Source organism: Hemiscyllium ocellatum, chromosome 43 (assembly GCF_020745735.1).
Source record: "Hemiscyllium ocellatum isolate sHemOce1 chromosome 43, sHemOce1.pat.X.cur, whole genome shotgun sequence".
NCBI classification, from domain to species: Eukaryota; Metazoa; Chordata; class Chondrichthyes; order Orectolobiformes; family Hemiscylliidae; genus Hemiscyllium; species Hemiscyllium ocellatum.
The window spans coordinates 16,927,836-16,954,206 of record NC_083443.1 but is presented as its reverse complement, the minus strand read 5'-3'; the positions used below and the strand labels follow the sequence as shown (position 1 = coordinate 16,954,206).

The 26,371-nt window shown below is 43.6% G+C and overlaps 1 protein-coding gene across 3 annotated transcripts in view; it reads right to left on the bottom strand.

Annotated features, from left to right (window-relative positions):
• Positions 1–26,371, bottom strand: part of wdfy4 (WDFY family member 4) — a 315,729-nt gene that overhangs the window by 115,296 nt on the left and 174,062 nt on the right. For all 3 annotated transcript variants that reach the window (XM_060854390.1, XM_060854388.1, XM_060854389.1), the window contains 6 exons: positions 25,402–25,504; positions 24,393–24,556; positions 14,537–14,685; positions 11,300–11,420; positions 5,213–5,298; positions 5,048–5,107 (listed from right to left, as the gene is read on the bottom strand). In XM_060854390.1, the coding sequence (XP_060710373.1) occupies positions 5,048–5,107; positions 5,213–5,298; positions 11,300–11,420; positions 14,537–14,685; positions 24,393–24,556; positions 25,402–25,504 (683 nt within the window). The remainder of the gene's footprint in view (positions 1–5,047; positions 5,108–5,212; positions 5,299–11,299; positions 11,421–14,536; positions 14,686–24,392; positions 24,557–25,401; positions 25,505–26,371) is intronic.

The window sequence follows — 26,371 nt, the reverse complement described above, 5'->3', positions numbered from 1 at the left end:
CTTTCCTATGCACTGCCTGTAGCTTAATGGGCCACTTAGAATCATACAATAGAGAAGCGGCCTTTCAGCTCAGCAAGTCTGCACTGACAAAACTACTCAAAATAAAGTAAGAACTGCAGGTGCTGGAGAGTCAGAGCCAGAAAATATGGTGCTGGAAAAGCATAGCCAGTCAGCCAGCATCCTAGGAGTAGGAGTTTTGGGTATAAGCCCTTCATCAGGAATGTGGGGATTGAGGCGGGGGATTTGAGAGATAACTAGGAGGGTGGGGCTGAGGGGAAAGGTAGCTGGGAAATCTCCCCACCTCATCCAAGATCCAACCCTCCAGCTTGGCACCACCCTCTTGAACTTGCCCTACCTCTCCATCTTCCTTCCCACCTCTACCCTCCCCTCCGACCTATCACAACCTCCCTCCACCTGCATCCACCTATCGCAAACAGTGTTGCCAATAGTTTCTACTAGAGAAACTAGGGTGTGTCCAGTGTAAATCATCCCTGCACATGGCCTTCCTTCCCACCTACCCTAGCCCTCACCCTCACCTTCCTATTTATCTCTCAGCCCTCTTGCCGCCAACCCCTCCCCCCCACACCCCCTACCTGATCAAGGGCTTATGCCCAAAATGTCATCTCTCTTGTTCCTCAGATGCTACTCTATGTTTAGTCCCACTTTCCAGCACATGGCCCATCGTCTTGAATATTATGACATTTCAAGCACTCATCCAAGTACTTTTACTTCACCTGCTACATCTTATGGTCTGATATCCATTTGCTTCCTCTCTCGGATTGGTTCGCCAATTGTTTGAGAAGACTGGTCTCTGATGGTGCTTGTACAGTCAGAGGCAACAATGCCAGGTAGACAAATCCTCAACATGCTCTCAGATACATTTTCATTCTTCAGAGAAAAGCCTAGCCACTATCTGAAATAATACCAGTGAAACATGCCTATCTGAGTCGAGACATACGGGCTGGAAAAGCACAGCTGGTCAGGCAGCATTTGAGGAGCAGAAGAATCAATGTTTTTGGCATGAGCTCTTCATGATGAGGGGCTTATGTTCGAAAAGTCAACTCTCCTGCTCATTGGATGCTGCCTGACCTGCTGTGCTTTTCCAGCACCATACTTTTTGACATTGACCTCCAGCATCTGCAGTCCTCACTCTTCTCCAGAGTAGGATTGGGCCATGAGTAAAAATGCTGAAAATGTGTTGCTGGTCAAAGCACAGCAGGCCAGGCAGCATCTCAGGAATAGGGAATTCGACGTTTCGAGCATAAGCCCTTCATCAAGAAGGGCTTATGCTCGAAACGTCGAATTCCCTATTCCTGAGATGCTGCCTGGCCTGCTGTGCTTTGACCAGCAACACATTTTCAGCTGTGATCTCCAGCATCTGCAGACCTCATTTTTTACTCCATGAGTAAAAATGTAAAATGGTCTCGACATTCAGTAGACAGAGTGGAATGTTGGGTAGGATGTATAATGGGAGCTGTGATGCCCTCTGTTTCGTGGTCAGAACCTCAGGCTGAATCAATCCCATCATTCTGCTCATTAACTTTAACAAAGCCATAGATGGGAATATGCAATTTTCAAAATAATATGGGAATTTTAATTATTGAAAAGTACTAAAACTCAATCCTATAATATAATAAAGCCAGATAGTGCAGAGGGAGGACTTTAGGCCCACCATGTCACTGCTATCTGCTTAATCAGTTCAATTGCCCTGCTACTTCCCTACCCTTCCAAACATTTTGCCAATTCTCTTTTCAAAGTTCTCTCTAAATCTGCTTACACAACCTCTTCGGGCAATGTATTTCTGATCAGAACAAAAGGACTTTTTAATTTTTTTATAACCTCTCATGCCACATTAAATTATCTTAAAGCTCCCGCTGTGAACAGTTTCTATTCACTTACCGCAGCAAAACTCTAAGAATTGCAATTCTGGTCTCCTTCCTATCGGAAAGATGTTGTGAAACTTGAAAGGGTTCAGAAAAGATTTACAAGGATGTTGCCAGGGTTGGAGGATCTGAGCTACAGGGAGAGACTCAACAGGCCGAGGCTGTTTTCCCTGAAGCGTTGGAGGCTGAGGGGTGACCTTATCGAGGTTTACAAAATTATGAGGGGCATGAATAGGATAAATAGACAAAGTCTTTTCCCTGGGGTTGGGTAGTCCAGAACTAGAGGGCATAGGTTTAGGGTGAGAGGGGAAAGATATAAAAGCGACCTAAGGGGCAACTTTTTCACATAGAGGGTGGTACGTGTATGGAATGAGCTGCCAGAGGATGTGGTGGAGGCTGGTACAATTGCAACATTTAAGAGGCATTTGGATGGGTATATGAATAGGAAGGGTTTGGAGGGATACGGGCTGGGTGCTGGCAGGTGGGACTAGATTGGGTTGGGATATCTGGTCGGCATGGACGGGTTGGACCGAAGGGTCTGTTTCCATGCTGTACATCTCTATGATTCGAAGTGTTTTACGCTCATTCAGATCATTTCACTGATGAGTGATTGTGAATCATCATGGATCGTGTGCTGTGAATGATTAGTGACAACATTCTCATTTAGAGCCTTGAACTTTACAGTTATGACTTTGGATAAGCCCCACTTGAGTTCCCAAAGTCTCTATGACTCTAATTAGAACACCTTGATGAAATATTCCCTTAATCATCTCTCATCTAAGGAGGACAACCCCAGTTCTTTGGTCTCTAACCATATGAAATGCGTTCTTCCTGGTATCATTTTTGGAAGTCTCCTCTGCACCATCTCGAGCTTGGCATGTTTTTAAAATGTGGTGCCCGGGACTGGAAAGAATAATCCAGCACTTGTTCCAGCTTCTGTGCTTTTGCTTCTAAAGCTGAGTGGCCCATGTACCTTTTAAACTATCTTCTTAACTCGTTCAGCTTATAAACGATGTTCCTCACTCGTTCAGCTACCTTGAAAAACTTGCATACACACTCCACTCTATATTTCTGCACCCTTTTAAAGTTGTACCAATTATGTAGATTTGCTGCTTCCTGCTAAAATCTATCATTTAACTTATCTCTGCATTAAATTTCATTGCGTGCCACAAGTCTGCACCTTTCACCAGCCTGCCTTGGTCATCCTGTTACAGTACTGACGGTTTTCTATCTTTCTGTATGTTATCATTTGCAAATTCTGAAAGCTTGTCCTGCACACTCAAGTCCAGATATTCATCAATATCAAAAAGGCAGTGGTCCTTTCACCAATCATGGGTTCCCATCCTTCTCTCCAGTTCAAAAGTGACAGTGTGCCGTAACTCTCTGGTTTTTGTCCCTCAATTTAGTTTGTATTCACACAGCCGCTGGAGTCCTATTAACTGCACAGGCTTCAAACTTCTCCAGGAACGGTCATTCTTCAGAGAAAAGCCGAGCCATTAACTGAAATAATACCAGTGAAACGTGTCTGTCTGGCAGAGACCAAAGTAGGAATGGTTCGAAAAGTGTGGTGCTGGAAAAGCACAGCTGGTCAGGCAGCATCCGAGCAGCAGGAGAATCTGTGGGAGCATGTGCACATTTTGGACACATTGAGAAAGTTGCTTAACAAGCTGTGCAGGATTCGTGGTTTTGCAAACAAATCTTTGAGGTGCTTTGTCAAATATAATTGACAGCACAACATTACTTGTCCACTCTCTCTTTCTTTGAATTATCGACATTTTTAAATCTTTAGTTGCCTTTGTAAGGTTAAACTGGATTATTCCCTAAAAACATAGCTGAAGGTCTGAATATAGTCCCAGTCAATTTGTTTTACAATTAAGCTTTTATAATTTCTGACCTTTCTGAATTAATATCCTCTTTTGCCAAACATCTACAGGATCAGCTACACCTATAATCCCACATTGAACATTATAATACAACAGTAAATATGAATATGGAACACACCTAAGTACTCCTGTCTCATAAACCACATGTCTTTTCTGAAATCTCTTTAATGTGTTGCACCTCTTTTTCTATGTAGTGACCAAAGCTACGTAGAATATTGCAAATGGATCCAAACCAACAACCCACTCAAGGTTACAAATACTCACTTCAAGTACAGTGCAATAACTCTGAGAAGCAGACTCAGTATTGAATCTAGTTGATAACAGCTTCACACCAAGTGAATATTTCAAGAAATGGTCAATAATCACTCAAAAGCCAATTCCTTTTTCTGCCTTTGCTAATGGCTGCAAAACATCCATTTATCAGGCTAAATACTTAGTGCAGCACTGAGGAAGTGCTACAGTGAAAGGGATACTAATCCTCAGATTAACATATTGAAGCTCCATCTGTCTATTGCAATATTTTGACTGGACACCAAAGAGCTCAAAACATTTTCCGAAGAAAGGCATGAGATCTCCTGGTGGCCTGGTCAACATTCTGGTCAAGGAATCTTCATCAACAGTGAGAAACAAAAACAAAATTTTAACTGTCTCTTTGGCTTAATGTTGTTTGTAGGACACTGATGTAGACAAAATGGTCATTGCATTAAAGACAGACCTGCTTCTAGATAATTGATTATGATGAAGCCATGAAAGACACTAAGAAGTACTGAAGTGTGGTCACTGCTATGTTTACCTACATAACAACGCTGATCGCAAGTGAAGAGCTTTGCAATGTTTCTGCTTTGAGATGATGATGTACAAATTTGCCACTGGCTACACAGTTTGTCTAAATCCTCAGTCATCTGTTTCCTGACATGAGGAAATTACCTCAACCTCAGATTCAGCAAACCGAAAGATAATCAAAAGCCCAAGAGCCCTTAGTTCAATTTTAGAGACAAGTCCGATAAATTATAATGTCTGAAACAAAAAAAAAGGGTTGAATGATCACAGCGCCATTTGTCTTTGTGTGCGTGGGCTGTGTAGGTTCTTTGTTGCAGTAAACCTTACTTAGTCTCACTGCTCTGCTCTCCCCATTGTACTATATCTCACAATATTTCAACTGCCTATCTACTTTCCCCCTAAAGCACTCAAATGGTTCTCTCCAACTTTGATTCCCAGATGCTAAATAGATTGACAGACCATCCGTAAGAGTCGAGCCATTTCAACGAAGTGTAAACTCACCCAACATTTTTAAGACCATCTTTTTTGCTTTTTTTCACGGAGGGTACAGCATGGCAGAACCTGAGGAGTAAACAGAGATAGCACTGAAGAAACTAGTATGATATTCCATGGAGATAACTGCACAAGAATTTTGAGTGACCACGCAACGTCATTACAGTTACTTACTTCTTGAAGATCTTTTTCCTGTCGTTTTTATGGAAAATAAGTAACTTCGAAAATCCGTTCTTTAAAAAGATTTCAAGTCCGACGTCCTATTGGGCGAGAGTAAGCAATCAGAACATCAGAAACACTGTGGCAATTGCATACCTTTGTATAAAATATTAAATCCAAGTTAAGGGATACAATGCCCAGTGGTTGCCATGCTTTAACTTCCTGAGAGTGCCTGTAACTCTTTTTGAGCACAGTTTTGTCTCCTGTGGAAAGACGTCATGCTAGTGATTCTTATTCGAGTGGTCAAGCAACTGAACCATTCAAGATTGGGCTTCATCAAAGTGAAGTCCAATCCAATTCTCAGTGGATCCACAATTTCCAGCAAATGTCACCTGACAAGGATCAATGAAAGCTGAAATTCCAGAAATTTCCTGTCCAGCATGGTGGCTCAGTGGTGAGCACTGTTGCCCCATAGCACTTGGGACCCAGGTTCAATTCCAGCCTCGGATGCCTGTCCGTGTGGAGTTTGCACATTGTCCCTTTGTCTATGTGTGGGTTTCCTCTGGGTGCTCTGGTTTCCTCACACGGAAAAGATGTACACGTAAGGTGACCTGGCCATGCTAATTAGATTAGACTTACAGTGTGGAAACAGGCCCTTCGGCCCAACAAGTCCACACCGACCCGCCGAAGCGCAACCCACCCATACCCCTACATTTACCCCTTACCTAACACTATGGGCAATTTAGCATGGCCAATTCACCTGACCCGCACATCTTTGTGACTGTGGGAGGAAACTGGAGCACCCGGAGGAAACTCCACACAGTCAGTCGCCTGAGTCGGGAATTGAACCCGGGTCTACAGGCGCTGTGAGGCAGCAGTGCTAACCACTGTGCCACCGTGCCGCCCACAATTGTCCAGTGTTCAGGGATATGTAGGTTATACATTACTCAGGGGTAAATGTAGAATAATAGGGTAGGGGAATGGGTCTGGGTGGGTTACTCTTTGGAGGGTTGGTATGGACTAGTTGGGCCTAATGACCTGCTTCCACACTGTAGGGATTCAATGATTCCATCCTTCAAAAGCACCTCTTTAGTTTAAGGGCAATGAGACCAATTTACCATTGAAGTCAGGCAATGAAACAATCAGATGGCCTTTCCATACTTCTGAGGGTGCTTCATATCAGGCAACTTAACCACAAAGGGGAGGCTTATTTTTACCACCTTATTCCTGGGTCTTAGGAATTGTGTGGCTCGGGGAGGGACAGAAATTGAGTCCAAGCCCCCTTAAATGCTGTTCTTTCTATGGTCCCTTGGCAGAGGTGTCATGCCTATCCAACATGCCATAAACCAGGCCTTTCCCAGGGGGAGTTCAGTCAGCTCACCCACAGATTATGTCACACTCGTGCTGAACATTGTGTGAAGATCAAGCCTGGATGAGTGAATTAATGCCTCTCTTGCAAGGCAACTCCTGACGATGATATAACAGAATAGTTAAAGAGAGTGTGCTCTCTAGTTCAACCCTATGTAAAACTGTGAAGTAGCCCACCAGACACAGGCTTCAAAGCATAAAAATTAAGGAGTTAGTTTCACTCAGTTATAACATCTAAACAGTATTAAAAAGTCAAACCCTAGCCCCTTTCAGCGTGATACACATACCTGCACGCAAATAAACAGAACAAGTTCAAAATGAGATGTGAGGTGGGGATGGAAGCAGATTTGAAAAGAAAAGTTTGTAATTGAAATAACTGTATGTTGGAATTTTGTTTGTGAAGTTCTAGTAATAGCCATAGCTCAGCTGATTATTCTCTCAGAGAGGAGTCTTTTAAAACTGAAGTCAATCCCAGAATGTGTATTATGGTCCAGAAAGTTCATAGATGTTCTATCTCTGTCAAGTATTCCAACTTATAATAGAGAAAAGGTCTTAGCTTGAAGATTGCACTCTGCAATGAGTTCTCCTTCTTAACTTTATCAATGGTATTGCTCTGGGAGGGATGCTCAATCCATAGAGTTTGGAGTATGGCCTTTATTCTGGCAATATCTGACTGAGAAACATCATCCCCAGAGACATTTGAAGGTCTCCTGATCATGAATGTCAATGTTTGGGTTAATGTCTTTTTAGAATCTTTGCAATGTGAGCGAGATAGTTTTGATCATGTGACTTGAGATATCCCTTTGCAAATTCCTGTTGAATTTGGCTATTCTCAGGTCAGGTGACTTTTCCAGCCATTTTAAAACTCATTTTAAAATTTGTTCTCAAATCAAGTTAGCCAATGAGACAAAGATCAATAGCCTGTATTTTACATCACCATGACATCTGACAGAGACAATCTCCCAGAACGATTAACAGAAAAATTGCACGGTGCCTCTATTAGGATATGTGAAAGTCCAGAAACAACTCATGAGGTAACTTAAGCACAGCCTCAATTATAATGCAGAAAATCAACAGTTACATTTTTATAGTTGGTCCCCAGAATTGACAATCTGATGTTAACCAAATAAACTTCTCTAGTGACGTAGGCTAAGGGTTTAAATGTTAATTAGCATCTGACATAACTCCTCTGATATCCTTTGAATAATGGTTTGGGATTTGTCTATGCCTTGCTGAGATCTCGTGCAGTTTTTTTTTGAGGGGGGTAAAAACACCAACTGACGTACTGCAGTATCAGGGCAGCTTAGAGGGGACATTGGTGTAGAGGGTATTGGCTAATCACACAGTAGCACATATCAGGATGACTCATGGATAAGGGAGAAGATGCACAGTTGTTTGGAGGTTCTGATTTGATTTAATGTTGTTACATGTCCTTAGGGACAGTGAAAAGTTTTATTTTGCATCCAGTACAGGCAGATCATACCATAAAAAGATCAGAGCGAAGAATACAAAGTTATGGCTGCAAAGATGGTGCACAAAAAGCAAGATCAATATTAGATTTGAAATTGGAGAGGTCCATTCAGAAGTCTAATAACAGTGGGAAAGAAGCACGGCTCTTGAACCTGTTGGTGCACGTGTTTAAGCTTTTGTATCTTCTGCCTAACAGAAGAGATTGGAAGACGTTATAACTGGGGTGGGAGGGGACTTTGATGACGTTGGCTGCCTTTCTGAGGCAGTGAGAAGTGTAGATAGGGTCAATGGATGTGAAGTTGGCTTGTGAGCTGTGTTCACAACTTGGTAGTTTCTTACATTCCGATGCAGAGCAGTTGCAGTATTGAACCGTGATGCACCCAGGAAGAATACTTTGGAGGTGGTCTAAATGAGGTGCAATGTCCTGTCCCGACAGTACACCACCTCACTGTAGATCCTTCTCTCCTGCTAGAGCTTGTTCTGGTCTGCCTGATCTCAGGTCCTCTGCCCATTTCTCCAGGACACTGAACCACTAAAACAATACCAGTGACCACTTATTGATCCCACTCATTCACTTAAATAATATGCCCTGTAAGATAAAGTGACACAGCACTCACTCTTAATAAGTGAATTAAAAAGAAAATTCCAGAAAACATGTTTGACTTTAGGCAAAAATCTTAAAGTCTCCTGCTGTATTTGTCATCTTCTTCACACCTTCAGTAATAATTACCATGAAATGGACAGCAATCTTTTAAGTGGTGAATATTTCTTTGACTGGCAAATTTTTTTTGCAGGAGTGCTGCAATTGACATCAATGTCAAGTTCCCTTGATGGAAAAGCGCAGCAGGTCAGGCAGCATCCAAGGAGCAAGAGAATCGACGTTTCAGGCATAAGCCCTTCTTCAGGTTGATTTTCCTGCTCCTTGGATGCTGCCTGACTCGCTGCGCTTTTCCAGCAACACATTTTTCAGCTCTGATCTCCAGTATCTGCAGTCCTCTCTTTCTCCAAGTTCCTTGATTCCAACTCACACTCTGGACAGGCCAATTGTTGAAGTTTTGGCCTCTGAAATGCCATGCAGCCTATTTAATAATTGTCTATGATCAAATCAACTGGTGTAAGAAGCTTGCTGGGGTGGCGTGGTGGCTCAGTGGTGAGCAACGCTGCTTCACAGCGCCAGGGACCTGGGTTCAATTCCAGCCTTGGGTGAATTGCACATTCTCATCGTGTCTGCATGGGTTTCTTCCCACAGTCCAAAGATCAGGTGAATGGGCCGTGCTAAATTACCCATAGTGTTAGGTTCATTAGTCATGGGTAAATATAAGGTAGGGGAATGGGTCTGGGGGTGTTACTCTTCGGAGAGTCGGTGTGGGCTTGCTGGGCTGAATGGCCTGTTTCCATATTTTGGGAATCTAATCAACCTTGAGATAGCTTCCCAAGGTGGCATCTCGTGTGACATGCAGCATCTCAGTTTAAGGTCCCATATTGTCCAACCCCCAACTCTTCTGCAATTAAAATGTTCTGGGAAGTATTTCACATGATTTACCCTCAACGAAATTAACACCTAATAGACTGGAATTCTCACATGATCCAAGAATGCAATAACAACTGGAACTCCAGTGTGGCCTCGGAATGTGTAGGAGCGGGAGAAAAGAGAACTCAATACCCTGACAGATGATGGGTCAAAGTTATCCTGTTATAGGGAATGAAAGCCCTTTAATCAAAAATGAATCCTTCATACTTGGCTACATGAAGTACAAAACCACAGAGCAAGTGCACAACTAATTATTTTTAAAAGTTCTGGCTGAGCAGCAATGAGAACAGAGACGGAAAAAATATTTCGCTTCTGGACAAATTTGAGACTTTTCTGATTCAATCTGTGAATCTCTCTCTTGAAAATGACAAACAAGCATTTAGCTGTTTCAATTTGACTTAGGGATGAATCAGAGGTCTCGGTGCACTTCTGCCGTTTGTGAGGGGTTCACAGCTCAGTCTTAATGGGTAAGGGCTTATGCTCGAAACGTCGAATTCTCTATTCCTGAGATGCTGCCTGGCCTGCTGTGCTTTGACCAGCAACACATTTGCAAATGTGGAAAGCTCAGTCAAACCCTTAACAACAAGAGGCTCTGACGAACTTCTGTTCAACACTGGTGAGACCACAGCTGGAATACTGCATCCAAATCTCACCACCAAAGTTTGGAAAAGGCAATCAAGGCTTCTTATAAAAACATTGAACCATTGTGAGAATTATTTATTTGTTCAAACGTCTGTGCATATAGGTTGTACAACTGACAGAAGTCGGAGCCTTTTGGAATCTTGAAACATGGGACCACTGGCAGCTTGCACTCTCACATGAAGTCCAAAAATGTGTGCGTTAAGTAGATTGGTTATGGTAAATTACCCTGTAGGGTTCTGCAGGCTAGACGGGAAATGTGTGATTATAGGGATAGAGTCTAGCTGGAATGCTCTTCAGAGAGTAGGTGCAGAAGCAAAGGGCCAAATGACCTCTTTCCATACACTGTATGGATTCTATGATGACTGCTTGTTCTGTTTACTCTTCCTGTCATAAACTCATCAGTACAATCATCTTCTCCCTTAACACTGCAAAGGTCCTCTCAAGTCCTTTAATGCAGACCCATGCTTTCTTAACAATGATGTATTTAGGTCACTGCTCCAGAAGGACTTTCTGATCATTTCAACAAAAACTTTAATAGAGCTGACAAACTCCCTCTGCCTCTATTTTAAAACCCAACTTCCATACCGTTCATTAAGATGTTTCTCTAGCTGTATCTAATTTTGCTTTCCATTGTCCTTTCAATGATCTGATTTTTTTTTGGCCACACCCTCTTGCTTTTTAAATGGGAAGAACATAACTGAGTGGGAAGCTAGGAACTCTGACTTTTTGCCAACGTTGATTTTTGTGACCACAGACAAGAAATTTTTTCTTGTAACGTGTGCATTCAACATGTTTACTATCCCAACGTGATACATGGATATATCTCATCACATAAATAGGCACCACAAAATATAATTCTCCCAACAGCAACTCAATAGAATTAGGCTTTATTGTCATGTGCATTCAAATACAGGAGTGTCATGTGCAGTCAAGTACAGGAGTATAGTGAAAAGTTTACTCTCCATGTTGCTATCTTAGGTTAAAGTACCTAGATACAAATCTTAGATACAATAAAAGGAATAAAGAAGAAAGAAAAGTTGCATTACCTCACAGTGATTTATTGGATGAGTTAGAAATAACATATCCATTACCTGAAGGAGGAATCGAAGATGATGGATTTCTCGAACTTCATTGTATGAATATCTGGAACATTTCGGATGTTTCCCACTGGTCTCCTTGTTGCACATGTCATAAATGTAGGAATCATTAATACTGCAATACAAAAACAGGACAGCAGTTATTTGTCAAAAGCTCAACAAACACTCAGGTATTTAATTCGAAACAGAGCCCTTTGATCGAACCTAACCTGAAGGGACCATCTCATAATGGAGGTTTCCATAGCTACCAACTGCTACCTTTCTGAAGTGGATAGAGGAGGTAGAATGTAAGAGAAAGTGAGGACTGCAGATGCTGGAGATCAGAGTTGAGAGTATGGTGCTGGAAAAGCACAGCATCCGAGGACCAGGAGAGTTGACATTTCGAGCATGAGCTCTTCATCAGGAATGAAGGAGTGGTCCAAGGGGACTGAGAGGTGAGTGGTGGGGAGAAGGTAGTTGGGAATGCAGGTTCATCTACCTATCGGATTCCCAGCTACTTTCCCTACAGCACCCGTCCCCGCTTATCTCTCAGCCCCCTTGGGCCACTCCCTCATTCCTGATAAGGAGCTAGAATGTGTCAACATCACTCACCCACTGAAGGACTGCTGAACTTTTCCTGGATTAATTAAACCTGTTAAGGGTGTGGAGTTTGATTAAAGAAGCTGTTAGACTTAACTGTTCCAACTCTGACTTGTTCTAGTCAGAGGCTGGAAATCATGTAATGAGTAACTCACCTCCTCATTCCTACCCATTCACCATCTGCAAGGCACAAGTTCAGAGTGTGCTGGAGTACCTGCCATTTGCTGGGATGAGAAGCCTCTACAGGAAGGCAGCCCACTTGATCTGCACCCCATCTCCAGCAGCCTTGCAGCATCTTACCTCAATGCTCCGCACTGCAATCAGGAGCACACTAACCTGATGCTGCCCTCATGCAGTAACTGTGCACGTTCACTCCTTCCATCACAATGCCCAGTGACAGCAGTGTGTTAAATACACAACATGCACCGCAGTAACTCACCAGGCTTTCTTTGGTAGCCCTTTCCAAATCTGTCATCCTTAATAACTGGAAGGACAATGGTAACAGGCACATGGGAACACCATCACCTGCAGGGCTTCTCCAGGCCACTCACCATCCCCACTTGGAACTACATTCTCTCACCCTTCCCTGTTGCTGGCTCAAAGTCCTGGAATTCCCTTCCTGACGGTAATGTTAATGTACTTGCACCACATGAACTGCAGCTGTTAAAAGAGGAGACTCATCATCATCATCTCAAGGGCAAATAGGGATGGGGAATAAATGCTACCTGTAAATAAATATAAAACAAAACGGACTCTGAGAGTTGGTAGTCTCACCAAATGCAAAGCACGTTCATATTGATTGGCAGTAGATAAGGGAGCATTAAGAGACAATGGGTAACCACCATCAACTCCATGCTGTTTGGTCATGTCAGTCCGTCGACTCACAGGCAAAAGACAATGGAAAACAAGTGCAAGGTGATGATTGTCAGGAAGGACTGTACAGCAAAGGGAACACCCCATAAGGTCGATCAGTGCACGGGCGAGGAGAACATCACATTGATGATTAACCATTTGCCACTCAGGACATTAGCAGAGACTTAATTCACAGTACTCATAAAAGGCAGAAAAATCGATCCTTCAGAGTTGGGAGTTGAGACCAAAGAACATTACAGCCCAGGAACAGGCCCTTCGGCCCTCCAAACCTGCACTGACACATTTTGCCCTTCCATACTAAAACTGGCTTCACTTACAGGATCCGTATCCCTCTATTGCCTTCCTAGTCATGTATTTGTCCAGGTGCTTCGTGAATGCTGCTATTGTGTCTGCTTCCACCGCGTCCTCTGGGAGTGCATTCCAGGCACTCACCACTCTGTGTGAAAAACTTGCCTCGCACATCTCGTTTAAACTCCCCCCCCCCCCCCCCCCAAAACTCACATCTTGAACCTGTGTTCCCCAGTAATTGACCCTCCGCCCTGGGAAAAAGCCTCATACTTTCCACTCTATCCATGCCATTCACAATCTTATAAACTTCTGTCAGGTCACCCCTCAATCTACTGCTTTCCAGTGAAAACAAACTCAGTCTATCCAAGCTTTCTTCATGGCTAAAATCTGCCAGACCAGGCAACATCCTGGTAAACCTTTTCTGTACTGTCTCCAAGGCATCCACATATTTCACGTAGTGTGGTGACCAGAACTGTACTCAATATTCCAAGTGTGACAGAACTAAAAGTTCTATAAAGCTGCAGCATAATTTGCCTATTCTTATACTCAATGGCCCTTCCAATGAAGGCAAGCATGCCATAGGCCTTTTTTACTCCCTTATCTACCTGCACTGCCGATGTTGACATGTTGATCTGTGCTCCTGCACGCTATAGTTCCGGAGGGTTCTGCTATTCACTGTATAATTTCCACCTGTACTTGACCTTCCAAAATGCATCCCCTCACATTTGTCTGAAATATACTCCATTGTACGATGGACTTTACTCGTGCATGCGCCTTGGTCTTGGGTGGCAGGGTGGCTCAGTGGTTATCACTGCTGCTTCACAGTGCCAGGAACCCGGGTTCGATTCTATCCTTGGGCGACTGTCTGTGTGAAGATTGCACATTCTCCCAGTGTCCGCATGGGTTTCCGCTCACTTTCCAAAGATGTGCAGGATAGGTGGATTGACCATGGGAGATGTGGTCTTACAGAGATAGGGTAGTGATCTGGGTGGTATGCTGTTTGGAGGGTCAGTGTGGACTTGATGGGTCGAATGGCCTGCTTTCATACTGTAGGGATTCTATGATCTGTAAACCTGTGTTGTTTTGATGTACTTTACACAACGAGAAACATTTGAAGATGGGCTGCAACTTACCTGAGACATTTAATCAATCCCCTGCAATGCCACTAGGGGCAGCTTATACAGATCTCACTCTCGTGAAGTGTTTGCACTTCTGTGGATCCTGTGGAAATTCTTCCCTCCTTCCCCAAAAAGAGTACGAAGGCCAATTCTAGTGACCTGTCATTCACCCACACTCAGGTCAGATACTCCAAAACAGAACCTCAAGGAGAGATTTTGTATAAATAGATCAAAATCCTCATGTAATAAGGTGCCTCATGAGTGGTAATACAGGACAATCATTTGGGGTCTTGAGATTCAGCAATATAGGCTCTGTTACATAGGCCTGTAAAATGGAATAAATGATTAAGTTTTAAAACACATCAATCATTACCTTGAAGGATGGTGATGAACACAGTAAACATCTTCTGAAGCAGACAGTGTGAAATTCTCACACACGTAGAAGTGACTTATCCCAAAAAGCAGAACACCTTCCATCAGCAAGTGATTGTCAGCCACAATGAGGGAGTATTTAGCGTTGATCTGTGAAAGAACGCCCCATTAAAATGCTTAGAAACACAAAACTGACACTGCGTGTTGCCTGCTAAACTTCTTGTCACAATACAAAATCCCATTATGCACTACAGCATTTCTTAGTCAGTTTGAAAAATTTAACCCAGACAGCACCCAGGCTTCAGGAGCACACAGATAAGGCCTGCAGCACTGGAGTCAGGCACTGTCTAAGCTAGGCCGTTCAGGTGCATTATGGTCAGGCAAGGCCGACATTTTAGGAGTACTGCAATCAGGTGAGACCTTTCAGGGTGTGGAGATGCCGGTGATGGACTGGGGTGGACAAAAGTTAACAATCACAACACCAGGTTATAGTCCAACAGGTTTACTTGGAAGCACTAGCTTTCAGAACGCTGCTCAATCTGATGAAGGAGCAGTGCTCCGAAAGCTAGTAGTTCCAAATAAACTGTTAGACTATAACCTGGTGTTGTGTGATTTTTAACTTCGTCTACCTTTCAGGGTCCCTGCAGTCAGGCAAGACCTACCTTTCAGGAGTACTGCAGTTGACAAGGCCTCTGCTTCAGGAACATGAGAAAGTCAGGCACCTAGGTATCCTTTAAAGCCACTGTTACCAGCCAAGCCTACCTTTCTGAAGCATCAGAGCCACAAAGATTCCTGACTCCACATGTACTTCCTCCATCACCAGTGCTACATTTTCAGGTCAACTAGTGATTTTCTTAATTTGTCAAATCAATCACAGCTACATCACGTAATCTAATTGATACTCCCACTGAGCAGCAGTTGAGCCAAATCCTGGAGACCATTTCTCCACAAGGTCACTTTCTTCCAAGTGCGTTGGAATAAGAATGAATTGGTATCCAACTGGATACACAATAAGTTTTCTCAGGTAGTTAATGATTTGATTGACTGGACCAAAGTTTATATTTCTTACTGCTTAACCTCTTGACCTGATTACTTTTCCCAAACAGGATCAACCGCAAATCCTTCACTTCTGATTCCCAAGTGATTCCGCTAAGATTTATTACCGGCCAATTCATAATCAGCTCATTTCCCACAGTGGGTCAATGATTCTCTCCAATTACTGTCCAGCTGGATTTTCACCATCTGCCTCCTGCCTTCTCTTGTTCAGCCTTTAAGAAGGCACTTTCATCTCTGAACAATGTATTCACCCCTGTGTGCGCAGCTTTTCACAGTGAGGGTAAGCAACATAAGACTGGCAGTTGATTTGAGTGCCGGGTATGATCTCAGTGGGTGGTGGTGGAATCTCAGGCTGTCTAAGTCCAGCACAGAATTTTCTAAACAGCTCGTGGAAGACCAAGAGACTCGAGACTGAGTTAGGAACATGGGATGATATTCGGTTCCTGCATAGTCAGAAGAACATAAGAAAGTGGAGCAGGAGTAGATCATTTGGGAATATAGGAGCAAAGGGCATGCTGCTACTCCTAATTACGATACATTTTCGTATTCACCCTCTGGGGCATAATCCACCATTTAATACAATCTTGACTGATCTTAGTTCTACCTTCCTGCACTATCCATGTATTCTGTAGCTGAGGAGAGATTGAGCAGATTAGGCCTATATTTGCTCGAGTTTAAAAGAATGAGAGGAGATATAACTGTGGTATATAGAGTCACAGATGTACAGCATGGAATCAGACCCTTTGGTCCAACTCATCCATACTGACCAGATATCCTAAATTAATCTACTCCCATTTGCCAGTAATTGGCCCGTATCCCTCTAAACCCTTCCTGTTCATATACCCATCCAGATGCCTTTTAAAGGCTTTAATTGTACCAGCCTCCACCACCTCCTCTGGCAGCTCATTCCAAACACGCACCACCCTCTGTGTGAAAAAGTTGCCCCTTAGTTTCCTTTTTATGTCTTTCCCCTCTCACCCTAAACCTATGCCCTCTAGTTCTGGACTCCCCCACCCCAGGGAAAAGACCGTATCTATTTACCCTACCCATGCTCCTCATGATTTTATAAACCTCTATAAGGTCACCCCTCAGCCTCCAACGCTCCAGGGACAACAGCCCCAGTCTATTCAGCCTCTCCCTACAGCTCAAATCCTCCAAATCTGGCAACACCCTTGTAAATCTTTTCTGAACCCTTTCAAGTTTCACAACATCCTTCCAATAGCAGGGAGACCAGAATTGCACAACAATATTCCAAAATGACCTAACCAATGTCCTGTAGAGCTAGAACATGACCTCTCAACTCCTGTACTCAATACTCTGACCAATAAAGGAAAGCATACCAAATGCCTTCTTTCACTATCCTGTCTATCTGCAACTCTGCTTTCAAGTAAGATACTAAAGTAGACATAGAGTGGATGTTTCTTCTTGTAGGGCAATCTAGAATGAGATATCACAGTTTTAGGAAAAGAGGTGGTAGATTTAAAACAAAGATGAGGAGAAATTACTTTCTCTTAAAGTGCCATGTGTCTGTGGAATTTACTATCCCAGAGTGCAATGGATGCCAGGACACTGAATAAATTTGAGGAGGAGACAGACAGATTTTTCACTAGTAATGGATTGAAAGGTTACGGAGAGTGGGCAGGAAAGAGGCAAGTGAGGCTGTGGTGAGATCAGCCATGATTGTATTAAATGGCGGAGCAGGCTCAAGAGACTGGATTGCCGACTCCTATTTGCAATGTTCTTATTTTAACGTTGCTCGTATCTGCCGCGGTCTGGTTTAATGACTGGGGGCATCCACAGTACATTGGGGAAAAGGATTCCAAAGGTCCACAACCTGGAATGAAGAAAGTTCTCCTCATTTCAGTCCAAAATGGCTAAGCCCTTGTTCGGAGGCTGTGGCCCAATGGCCTATGCTAGTTCAGGAGCTGTGAATGTTTCAGCAAATCTAGGCCAGACCGAGAGAAAAGCCATGAACTACTCTGGGAGGGTTTTTATCCCCCCCAAGTAGTAGATGAACCCCTTCTAGAAGCTGAAAAAACGCTTAGACACACACACACAAACAGATTGAAGAACAGCTTCTTTCCCGCTGTTGTTAGACTTCCGAATGGACCTCTCTAATTTCCAATTTAATGCGGGTCTTTGTGCACCTTCTCTGCAGCTGTCACACTGTATTCCCCTGCTCTGTTGTATTACCCTAATGAACTTTGTATAGTATCATTTGCCTGTACTGCACTCAAACCAAAACTTTTCACTGTACCCAGGTATATATGACAATCATCAAATCAAATCAAATTCAGTCCATTCATATGCCATGTGCAAAATAAACCAGTTTGTATTCTAACGTGAAAGGGCTTCACAAATAGCATCACACATGCATCATCACAGTGTTCAGTGTTATGGGGATGGGATGAGTAAGGGCACTGAATTGCTCAATCATATTGAATGGTAGAGGCAGGCTTGATGGTCTGAACAGTCTGCTCTGTTCCTACGACGACAGTAAACGCATCAAGAATTAGAATGTTTTATAACATTCGGCCCAACAATTCCACACTGACCTTCCAAAGAGTAACCCCTTCCAACCCATTCCCCTTCCCTATTATCCTATATTTACCCCTGACTAATGCACCTAACCTACATATCCCTGAACACTCTAGGCAATTTAGCCTTGCACATCTTTGGATTTTGGTGGGGCGGGGACTGGACCACCCGGAGAAAACTCATGCACATATGGGGAGAATATGCAAACTTCACACAGACAGTCGCTCAAGGCTGGAATCGGACCTGGGTCCTGGCGCTGAGAGACAGCAGTACTAACCACTAAGCCACCATGTCGCTGTCTATTATTATAATTCTCAACTAAAACATTATTTAATTTGATATCAAGAAGTGAAAGTGCACTCCAGAACATAGCAAGGTGAGCTCTATTTAGGGACTGCTCTACCAAGTGAAACTGGCCATTGACTGTGAATCACAAACTTCAAAAAAAAAAGGCAACTCACAACTAAGCAACCAGATCACTGCAAGGTTTAAAAGTCTCCTTGTCTAACCAAGGCTGTAGCATAGTCTCTACCTTCTTAGATTCTCAACGCTGCTTTTAGGATTTAATCTCTAATTTAGGATTATTTTCCCCAGTCAAAAACACGTTACAAATGTTTTAGCTCCATCTGAATCAGACCCATCAAAATACAATGGCTTGTCACATAATTCACGATATCTGTCATCTACTCATAACTGGTCAGTCCTACCAGTGGAAGTATAATTAATAATTAATTCTTAATTGGTTCCCTTGACAGATGCTTTAATATCCCTACACATCAGTGCCATCTGGTACACAGTTAGAGGACAAAATGTTAAATGAGAACATTCAAAAAAAAAGGCGCGGGATTAAGCCATTTGGGCCCTCATAGCTGCTCCACCATTCAATATCATGGCTGATCTTCCACTGTCCCGTTATATTCCCGTATTCTCTGGGAAATATCGTTTTGCACAACCCAACTCAACCCTTTCTGAAAGAATGATTTGGTGAATTCAAACGCTTATGGAAGCAAAGATCTACAATAATCTCCCTTCTTTGTTTTCTTCATCATGGGCAGCCTGTTTAGTGCAAGCTGCAGTAATGTACAGATTTCTGCACACGTGCGGAACCACAGTCTACAAGGAACACTGCCCTGCTTCTCTCAAATCTGAATAATGCTGTACTCCCATCTGTCCCCTGCAGCTGGCTTAGATACATGATTCTATATCATGTACTTGTATATTCATATGGTTACAAACTAATCTATTTATCTTAATATTGAAAATGCCGAAATATTATAAAAAGGTATCTATTTGGCAATCTGGGGTGTTACCAATTTTTGAATAGATAAACAGCCGAAGTGCAGTGCAGGTTACTGCGTTAATTGTATTATCCAGTTCACTTGCTTTACCTACTCACACCTGTTTCTTCCCAGCTCAAGCATGACAGAAGCAGCAAATCCTCCAGACTTACAAACAGCAACCATATGTGGTACATAAGCTACTAGTAGCAAAGGGCAATGAATATAAATCACGTCGCAGAGCCCGTGGAAGCAGACGTTAAGCAACATGGACCGTGGGGGCAGTGTTGACGTAACTGTTCTACTCAAGCCACATGGTAAATGCACAGCTTTCTCTTTGTGAAAACTGCTTTCCTTCCCATCTTTTCTGTTCTAATTTAGTTTACTTTCTTCAACAAAAAATTCTCCTGCTCTGCCTACCTGAAGCTGCTGGTTCCTGTCAGAGAGTTCCAGCATTCTGAGGGGTGGGTAGGGGCATGTTTCCAGTGCACTCAGGGTTTTGGGGACCATTTCCAGTGCATCCTGGGTTTTGGGGTCCATTTCCAGTGCACCCTGGGTTTTGACGACCATTTCCAGTGCACCCTGGGTTTTGACGACCATTTCCAGTGCACCCCTGGGTTTTGGCGACCATTTCCAGTGCACCCCTGGGTTTTGGGGACCATTTCCAGTGCACCCTGGGTTTTGGCAACCATCTGCAGTGCACCCTGGGTTTTGGCGACCATTTCCAGTGCACTTGGGTTTTGGGGACCACTTCCAGTGCACCCTGGATTTTGGGGACCATTTCCAGTGCACTTGGGTTTTGGCGGCCATTTCCAGTGCACCCTGGGTTTTGGAGATCATTTCCAGTGCATCCTGGGTTTTGGCGACCATTTCCAGTGCACCCCTGGGTTTTGGGGACCATTTCCAGTGCATCCTGGGTTTTGGGGACCATTTCCAGTGCACCCTGGGTTTTGGCGACCATTTCCAGTGCACTTGGGTTTTGGGGACCACTTCCAGTGCACCTTGGATTTTGGGGACCATTTCCAGTGCACTTGGGTTTTGGTGACCATTTCCAGTGCACCCTGGGTTTTGGTGACCATTTCCAGTGCATCCTGGGTTTTGGCGACCATTTCCAGTGCACCCCTGGGTTTTGGGGACCATTTCCAGTGCACTCTGGGTTTTGGGGACCATTTCCAGTGCACCCTGGGTTTTGGCAACCATCTGCAGTGCACCCTGGGTTTTGGCGACCATTTCCAGTGCACTTGGGTTTTGGGGACCACTTCCAGTGCACCCTGGATTTTGGGGACCATTTCCTGTGCACTTGGGTTTTGGTGACCATTTCCAGTGCACCCTGGGTTTTGGAGATCATTTCCAGTGCACCCTAGGTTTTGGTGACCATTTCCAGTGCATCCTGGGTTTTGGTGACCATTTCCAGTGCACCCTGGGTTTTGGAGATCATTTCCAGTGCACCCTGGATTTTGGTGACCATTTCCAGTGCACCCTGGGTTTTGTTGACCATTTCCAGTGCACCCCTGGGTTTTGGTGACCATTTCCAGTACATTCTGGGAATGAACCGTGTGATTTGTCCAACCGCTGCACCCGTGGTGGGGCACCGGGGTGTCTTTTCCAGACTCACCAAATCTATTCACTACTTTTTCTCACGTCCAGTTCGATTGAGGGTACAGCATAGAAACACGCCATTCAGCCCAACAGGTCTATACTAGTTAGTATGCTCCACATCAGCCTCCATCCCATCCTACTACATCCGACCCTAACAGCATGTTGCCATTGTTCCTCATGTTTAAATACATCTGTACTATTTGCCTGTTTCTGTTGGCACTTCACTCAGAGAATGTGGCTAAAATGTCCTCCTGGATTCTATACTGGATTTAGTGATCATCTTACAAATACAGGAACTAGGTGCAGAAGAAGACAGTCCAGTCCTTCAAGCCTGTTCCGCCATTTAATTCAATCATGGCTGATTTCAACACAGCCTCAACTCCCACTTTCCTGCCTGCTCTCCATAATCCTTCAATCTGTTATGGGTTAAACACCTGTCTATCTGCTCCTTAAATTTAATCAGTGGCTGAGCATCCGCTACAATCTGAACTAGTGAATTCCACAAATTTAAGACCCTTTGAGAGAAATAATTTCTCCTCATCTGCGTTAAATCTGCCACCCCTTAGCCTAATACTATATTGTTCCTATTCTATATTGCCCCAAAGGGGAAATATCCTCTCTGCATCTGTTTTGTCAATCCCCTTTAGCATCTTGCATACCGAAATTAGATCTCTTCTCATCTTCCTAAACTCGAGTGAACATCTGTCCTCATAAGAGAAGCTTTTCATCTCTGGAATTAATCAAGTAAACCTTCTCTGAACTGCGTCCAATGGAGTTACATTCCTCACTAAGGGGAACCAAAACTGTACTCAAAACTCCAGAGTCGAGAGTACATAAAAACACAGCAGGTCAGGCAGCATTCGAGGTGCAGGAGAATCGAGGTTTCGGGCATAAGCCCTTCGTCAGGAATACTCCAGATGCAGTCTCACCAGTGCCCTGTACAATTGCAACTTAATTTTTATTCTCTCTGGTTGTTGACTCCTCACAAGTGCAAGTCAAGACTAGAATGGTGCTGGAAAAGCACAGCAGGTCAGGCAGCATCTGGGAAGCAGGAAAATTAACGCACTCACAAGTGGAAGTCTTTTCTCTCTATCCTCCAACAAACTTTTACATAATCTTCAAGTCCATCATCAACTCCCGCCCCACGCCCCCACCATCACCTTTCTGGAAAAATCCATTCCACTCTCTTCAGCCTCGTTGATCCAGAATCGGACCCCAGTCCCCCAGCACCATGTCAGTATTCACTTTCCCTCAACAACTATTGGTTTCCCATATCTTCAGGCTTGTGGGCCCCACACACTGGGATTGTTACCTTAAACTTCCTGATTTAGCCCATCCTTTTTTAAGTAAAAGAAACCTCATCAACCAAACTTGCCCAGCAACAGGAACAGAAGTTGCAAGAGAAACTCGGTGGTTCTGGCAGCATCCATGGAGAGAAAGCAGAGTCAACAATTCAGGTCCGGTGACCCTTCCTCAGAACTGATTGCAATTGGGAAAAAGTTGGTTTACTGTATATGCTAGCTGAGAGAGAGAGAGAGAGAGAGAGAGAGAGAGAGAGAGAGAGACAGACAGACAGACAGAGAGACAGAGAGAGAGAGAGAGAGAGAGAGAGAGAGACAGAGAGACAGAGACAGAGACAGAGAGAGAGACGCACAGAGAGAGACACAGAGACAGAGAAGTTAGACAGACAATGGAGAGGGTAAAGGTCAGTCTAGGGGAGACAATAACTGCTAATGGGGAATGTTAATGGCTGAGAATGGGGTAGCTGGGGTAACATCTCATGCGATAACAAGGCCTGGTGTGTGGGGATTGTGATAAGGAGATGGAAGAAGGTGTTCGGGCCCTAAAATGATTGAACTCGATATGTGCAGAAGGCTGCAGAGCTCTCAAGTGGAAAATGAAGTGTTCACTGTCCAGCTTGTGCTGAGCTTTACTGGAAAAAGTGAGCACTGCAGATGCTGGAGATCCAAGTCGAGAGTGTGGCGTTGGAAAAGCACAGTAGGTCAGGCAGCATCCGAGGACCAGGAGAATTGATGTCTTGGGCATAAGCCTTTCATCTTTATTCCTCGTGTTTAAATGCACCCTAAACTATTTGCCTGTTTCTGTTGGTACTTCACCCAGGGAAGGTGGATAAAACGTTCTCCTGGATTCTGGACTGGGTTTGGTGATCATCTTAGCAACACAGGAACTAGGAGCAGATTTCACAGTGGCTCAGTGGTTGACACTACTGCCTCACAGTGCCAGAGACTGGATTCAACTCCACCCTTGGGTGACTCTCTGTGTGGAGTTTGCACATTCTCCCAGTGTCTGCCTGGGTTTCCTTTGGGTGCTCCAGTTTTCTTCCACAATCCAAAGATTTGTAGGTTAGGGAAATTAGCCATAGAGTTCAGAGATGTCTATGTTAGGTGTAAATGTAGGGTAGGGGGATGGGTCTGGGTGCGTTACTCTCCAGACGGTCGTTGTGGACTTGTCGGGCCGAAGGGCCTTTTACCACACTGCAGGGAGTTTGTAATTCTATGATTCAACACAGTCTCAACTCCACTTTGCTGCTTACTCTCCGTAACCCCTCGATAGCAGTTACTAGTTAAACACCTGTCTATCTCCTTCTTAAATTTAATCGGTATCCGAGCATCCACCGCAACCCGGAGTAATGAATTTCACAAATTTAAAACTCTTTGAGGGAAGTAATTTCTCCTCATAGGGCTTATGCTTGAAACATTGACTCTCCTGCTCCTCAGATGCTGCCTGACCTGCTGTGCTTTTCCAGTGCCATACTTTTCAACTCTTCAAGCTTTACTGGAGCACGATAGCAACCCTGAGACGGAGGTGTTGGCCAGGGAACGCAGTGATGTGTTGAAGTGGCAGGCAAGCTACCAGAAGCTCAGGGTCATTTGTACAGATAAGACGTAGGTGTTTTGCAAAGCAGTTGCCCAGTCTGCATTTTGTCTTCCCTTCATAGACTAAACCATACTGTGAACAGCGAATACAGTAGACTGGATTGAATGAAGAGCAAGTAAATCACTCCTTCACCTGGAAAGTGTGTCTGGGGCCTGGGCCCCCTGGCATCCCCAGAATCTATTCTTCATCATTTTGCTTTTCTAAAGAATCTCTGGATGGACTAACTAACATTCTACATCTACACAGTTCTGTGACTGCTATGAAGCATTTGGGGATGAATTCAACTCAAGATTTGCTTTTGATCCTGAGTTATTGGGAAGGTGAACGGAGGGTGGCCTTCAGCACGTGACCTTTACATCCTTACCCACAATTTTACTGAAGCTAAATTCAACATACTTCCACAAATCTAAAAGGGGGCCAACATGTGCTTGAATCATGATTTTTGCAGCCACTCAACTTTCTTAGAGCACTTTGGCCAAGATCCCTTACCTTCTCTTTCGCATCGAAAGCCTGCAGAATGACATGTCTCTCCACGCAGTCCTCAAAGAATTCTTCCGATTGGATGCTTTCGATCAGGGCTGGGAAAAACGTCAGCTGATTGCAGTCCACGCCTCGCTCATCGACGTTGTCCTCGGCAAAGTTCAACATCAACCCTGTGTGTACATTCTCTGGTCAATTCAAAGTGAAGAAAGCCACAAAGCTAACTCGCACACAGCAAGGATAACCTACACTCTGAAAGCTTCTTCAGTATCAGAGAGTCTCATGGTCCTTCACACATAATAACAGAAAACCCCAGCAATTTGTGCCCTGAATTGAATCATTATTGGCTCCCCATAAAAGTTGCGTGAAAGGGATGCACAGCAAAATACCCCCACAGAGGTCGATATCCGTCACAAGTTGCCTGTTATTTACACATGAATAATACTTGACACTGATCCAGCTTCTCAGAGCCAGCTCTCAGAGTGAACAGAACCTCTGACACTCCTGTTTTTTGTCTTTTACAAAACAGGACCCAGGACTAATCTCTGTGGAACACTGCTGGTCACAGGCCTTCCCTGTTTATATATTCTTTTCTAACCCCCACACTACCACCTAAACTCCTCTGTTTTTTTTTATACCCCCACACTACCGCCTAACTGCGGTAGTGCTTATTTTTCCCCAGCACCCATGGGTGTGTGAGACGCAGTGAGAAACACAAAGTGCACAAATCTCTATTTAATTTCCACCACCAGGAAGAAAGGAAACACCCGAGTGGCCTGTGACAAGCAGTGCTCTTCACATCAAAGTGCAATGCTGTGTGATCAAAACAGTGAAGGGGAGGGCAGGGACTAAATCAAAATAGAGTTGTTTTTATCTGTCAGCCATAGCTCCCTGATTGGAACAGGTTAGCAGTCCCAATTAGGGCACTCATATTCTGTGAGGTCCACCTGGCAGACCTTGTTACAATCACTACACACAAATTCAGATTTGGTTAGGAACAGGAATGTTAAACTTTCACCTGGGTAAGTTTGCTTATCAGTGTTTTCCACATGTTTGTCAGTAGAACATAACTTCATGTAAAACTCCTTATTTCCAAAACCGAGTGCAAGGTTCTTGCTGGACTGAAATGAGAGCAAATATCAGTTCAAGAATTTCAGATATGTGCATTTTATCTGATATTCCTTAAAACCTCCCCATTATTGTAAAATAACAGAAATATGCTTCAAAAAAGAATCAGAGTTGAAACAGTTTGCCAAAGTCCGAAAAATTTGACAGCGTTTGGTTTAAGATCAAACCATCTTTCACATCAGACATTCAGAATGAAGGAAGTTGTTTAAATGTGTTAACTTCAAAGCTAAGCATTTTAAATGTGAAACTGATAATGTCCATTTACATTTCTTCAAAGTGGGAACAAAATGTAGAGTGAAGAAATTATTTTTAAAAGATCATTAATGGGTGCCTGCATCGTTGGCTAGATCAGCATTTATTGCCCATTGCTAACTGCCCAGAGAGCAGTTAAGAGTCAGTCTGGAGTCACATGTAGGCCAGACCAGGTCAGGATGGCAGACTTCCTTCTTTGAAATAATTAAGCAGATTTTTTTTGTTTTATGACAATTGACAGTGATGACAGAACATAATTTTATTCAATTCAAATTTCACTGTCTGGTAGAATTCAAATCCATGTTTCCACAGCATTAGCCTGGATATCTGTCTCCAGTGACATTACTACTACACCACCATCTCTCTTCAATGTTGCTATGAAAATGCCACAACCTGACTTAAAACAAACTGAAAACAATATTGCAAAATACAAGTGACATAGCATTGGTTAACTTCAGAAAGCACAAAATAAATGTATCAATGTTTTAAACATCAGCTTCTGTCTTCACAGCACGTTGTACAGGTAAAGCAATTGAAGGCAATGGACAAGGCTGTGATGTTTACGTTTCCTGCAAAATGTTCTTCATTTATCATTATTTTTGGCATGC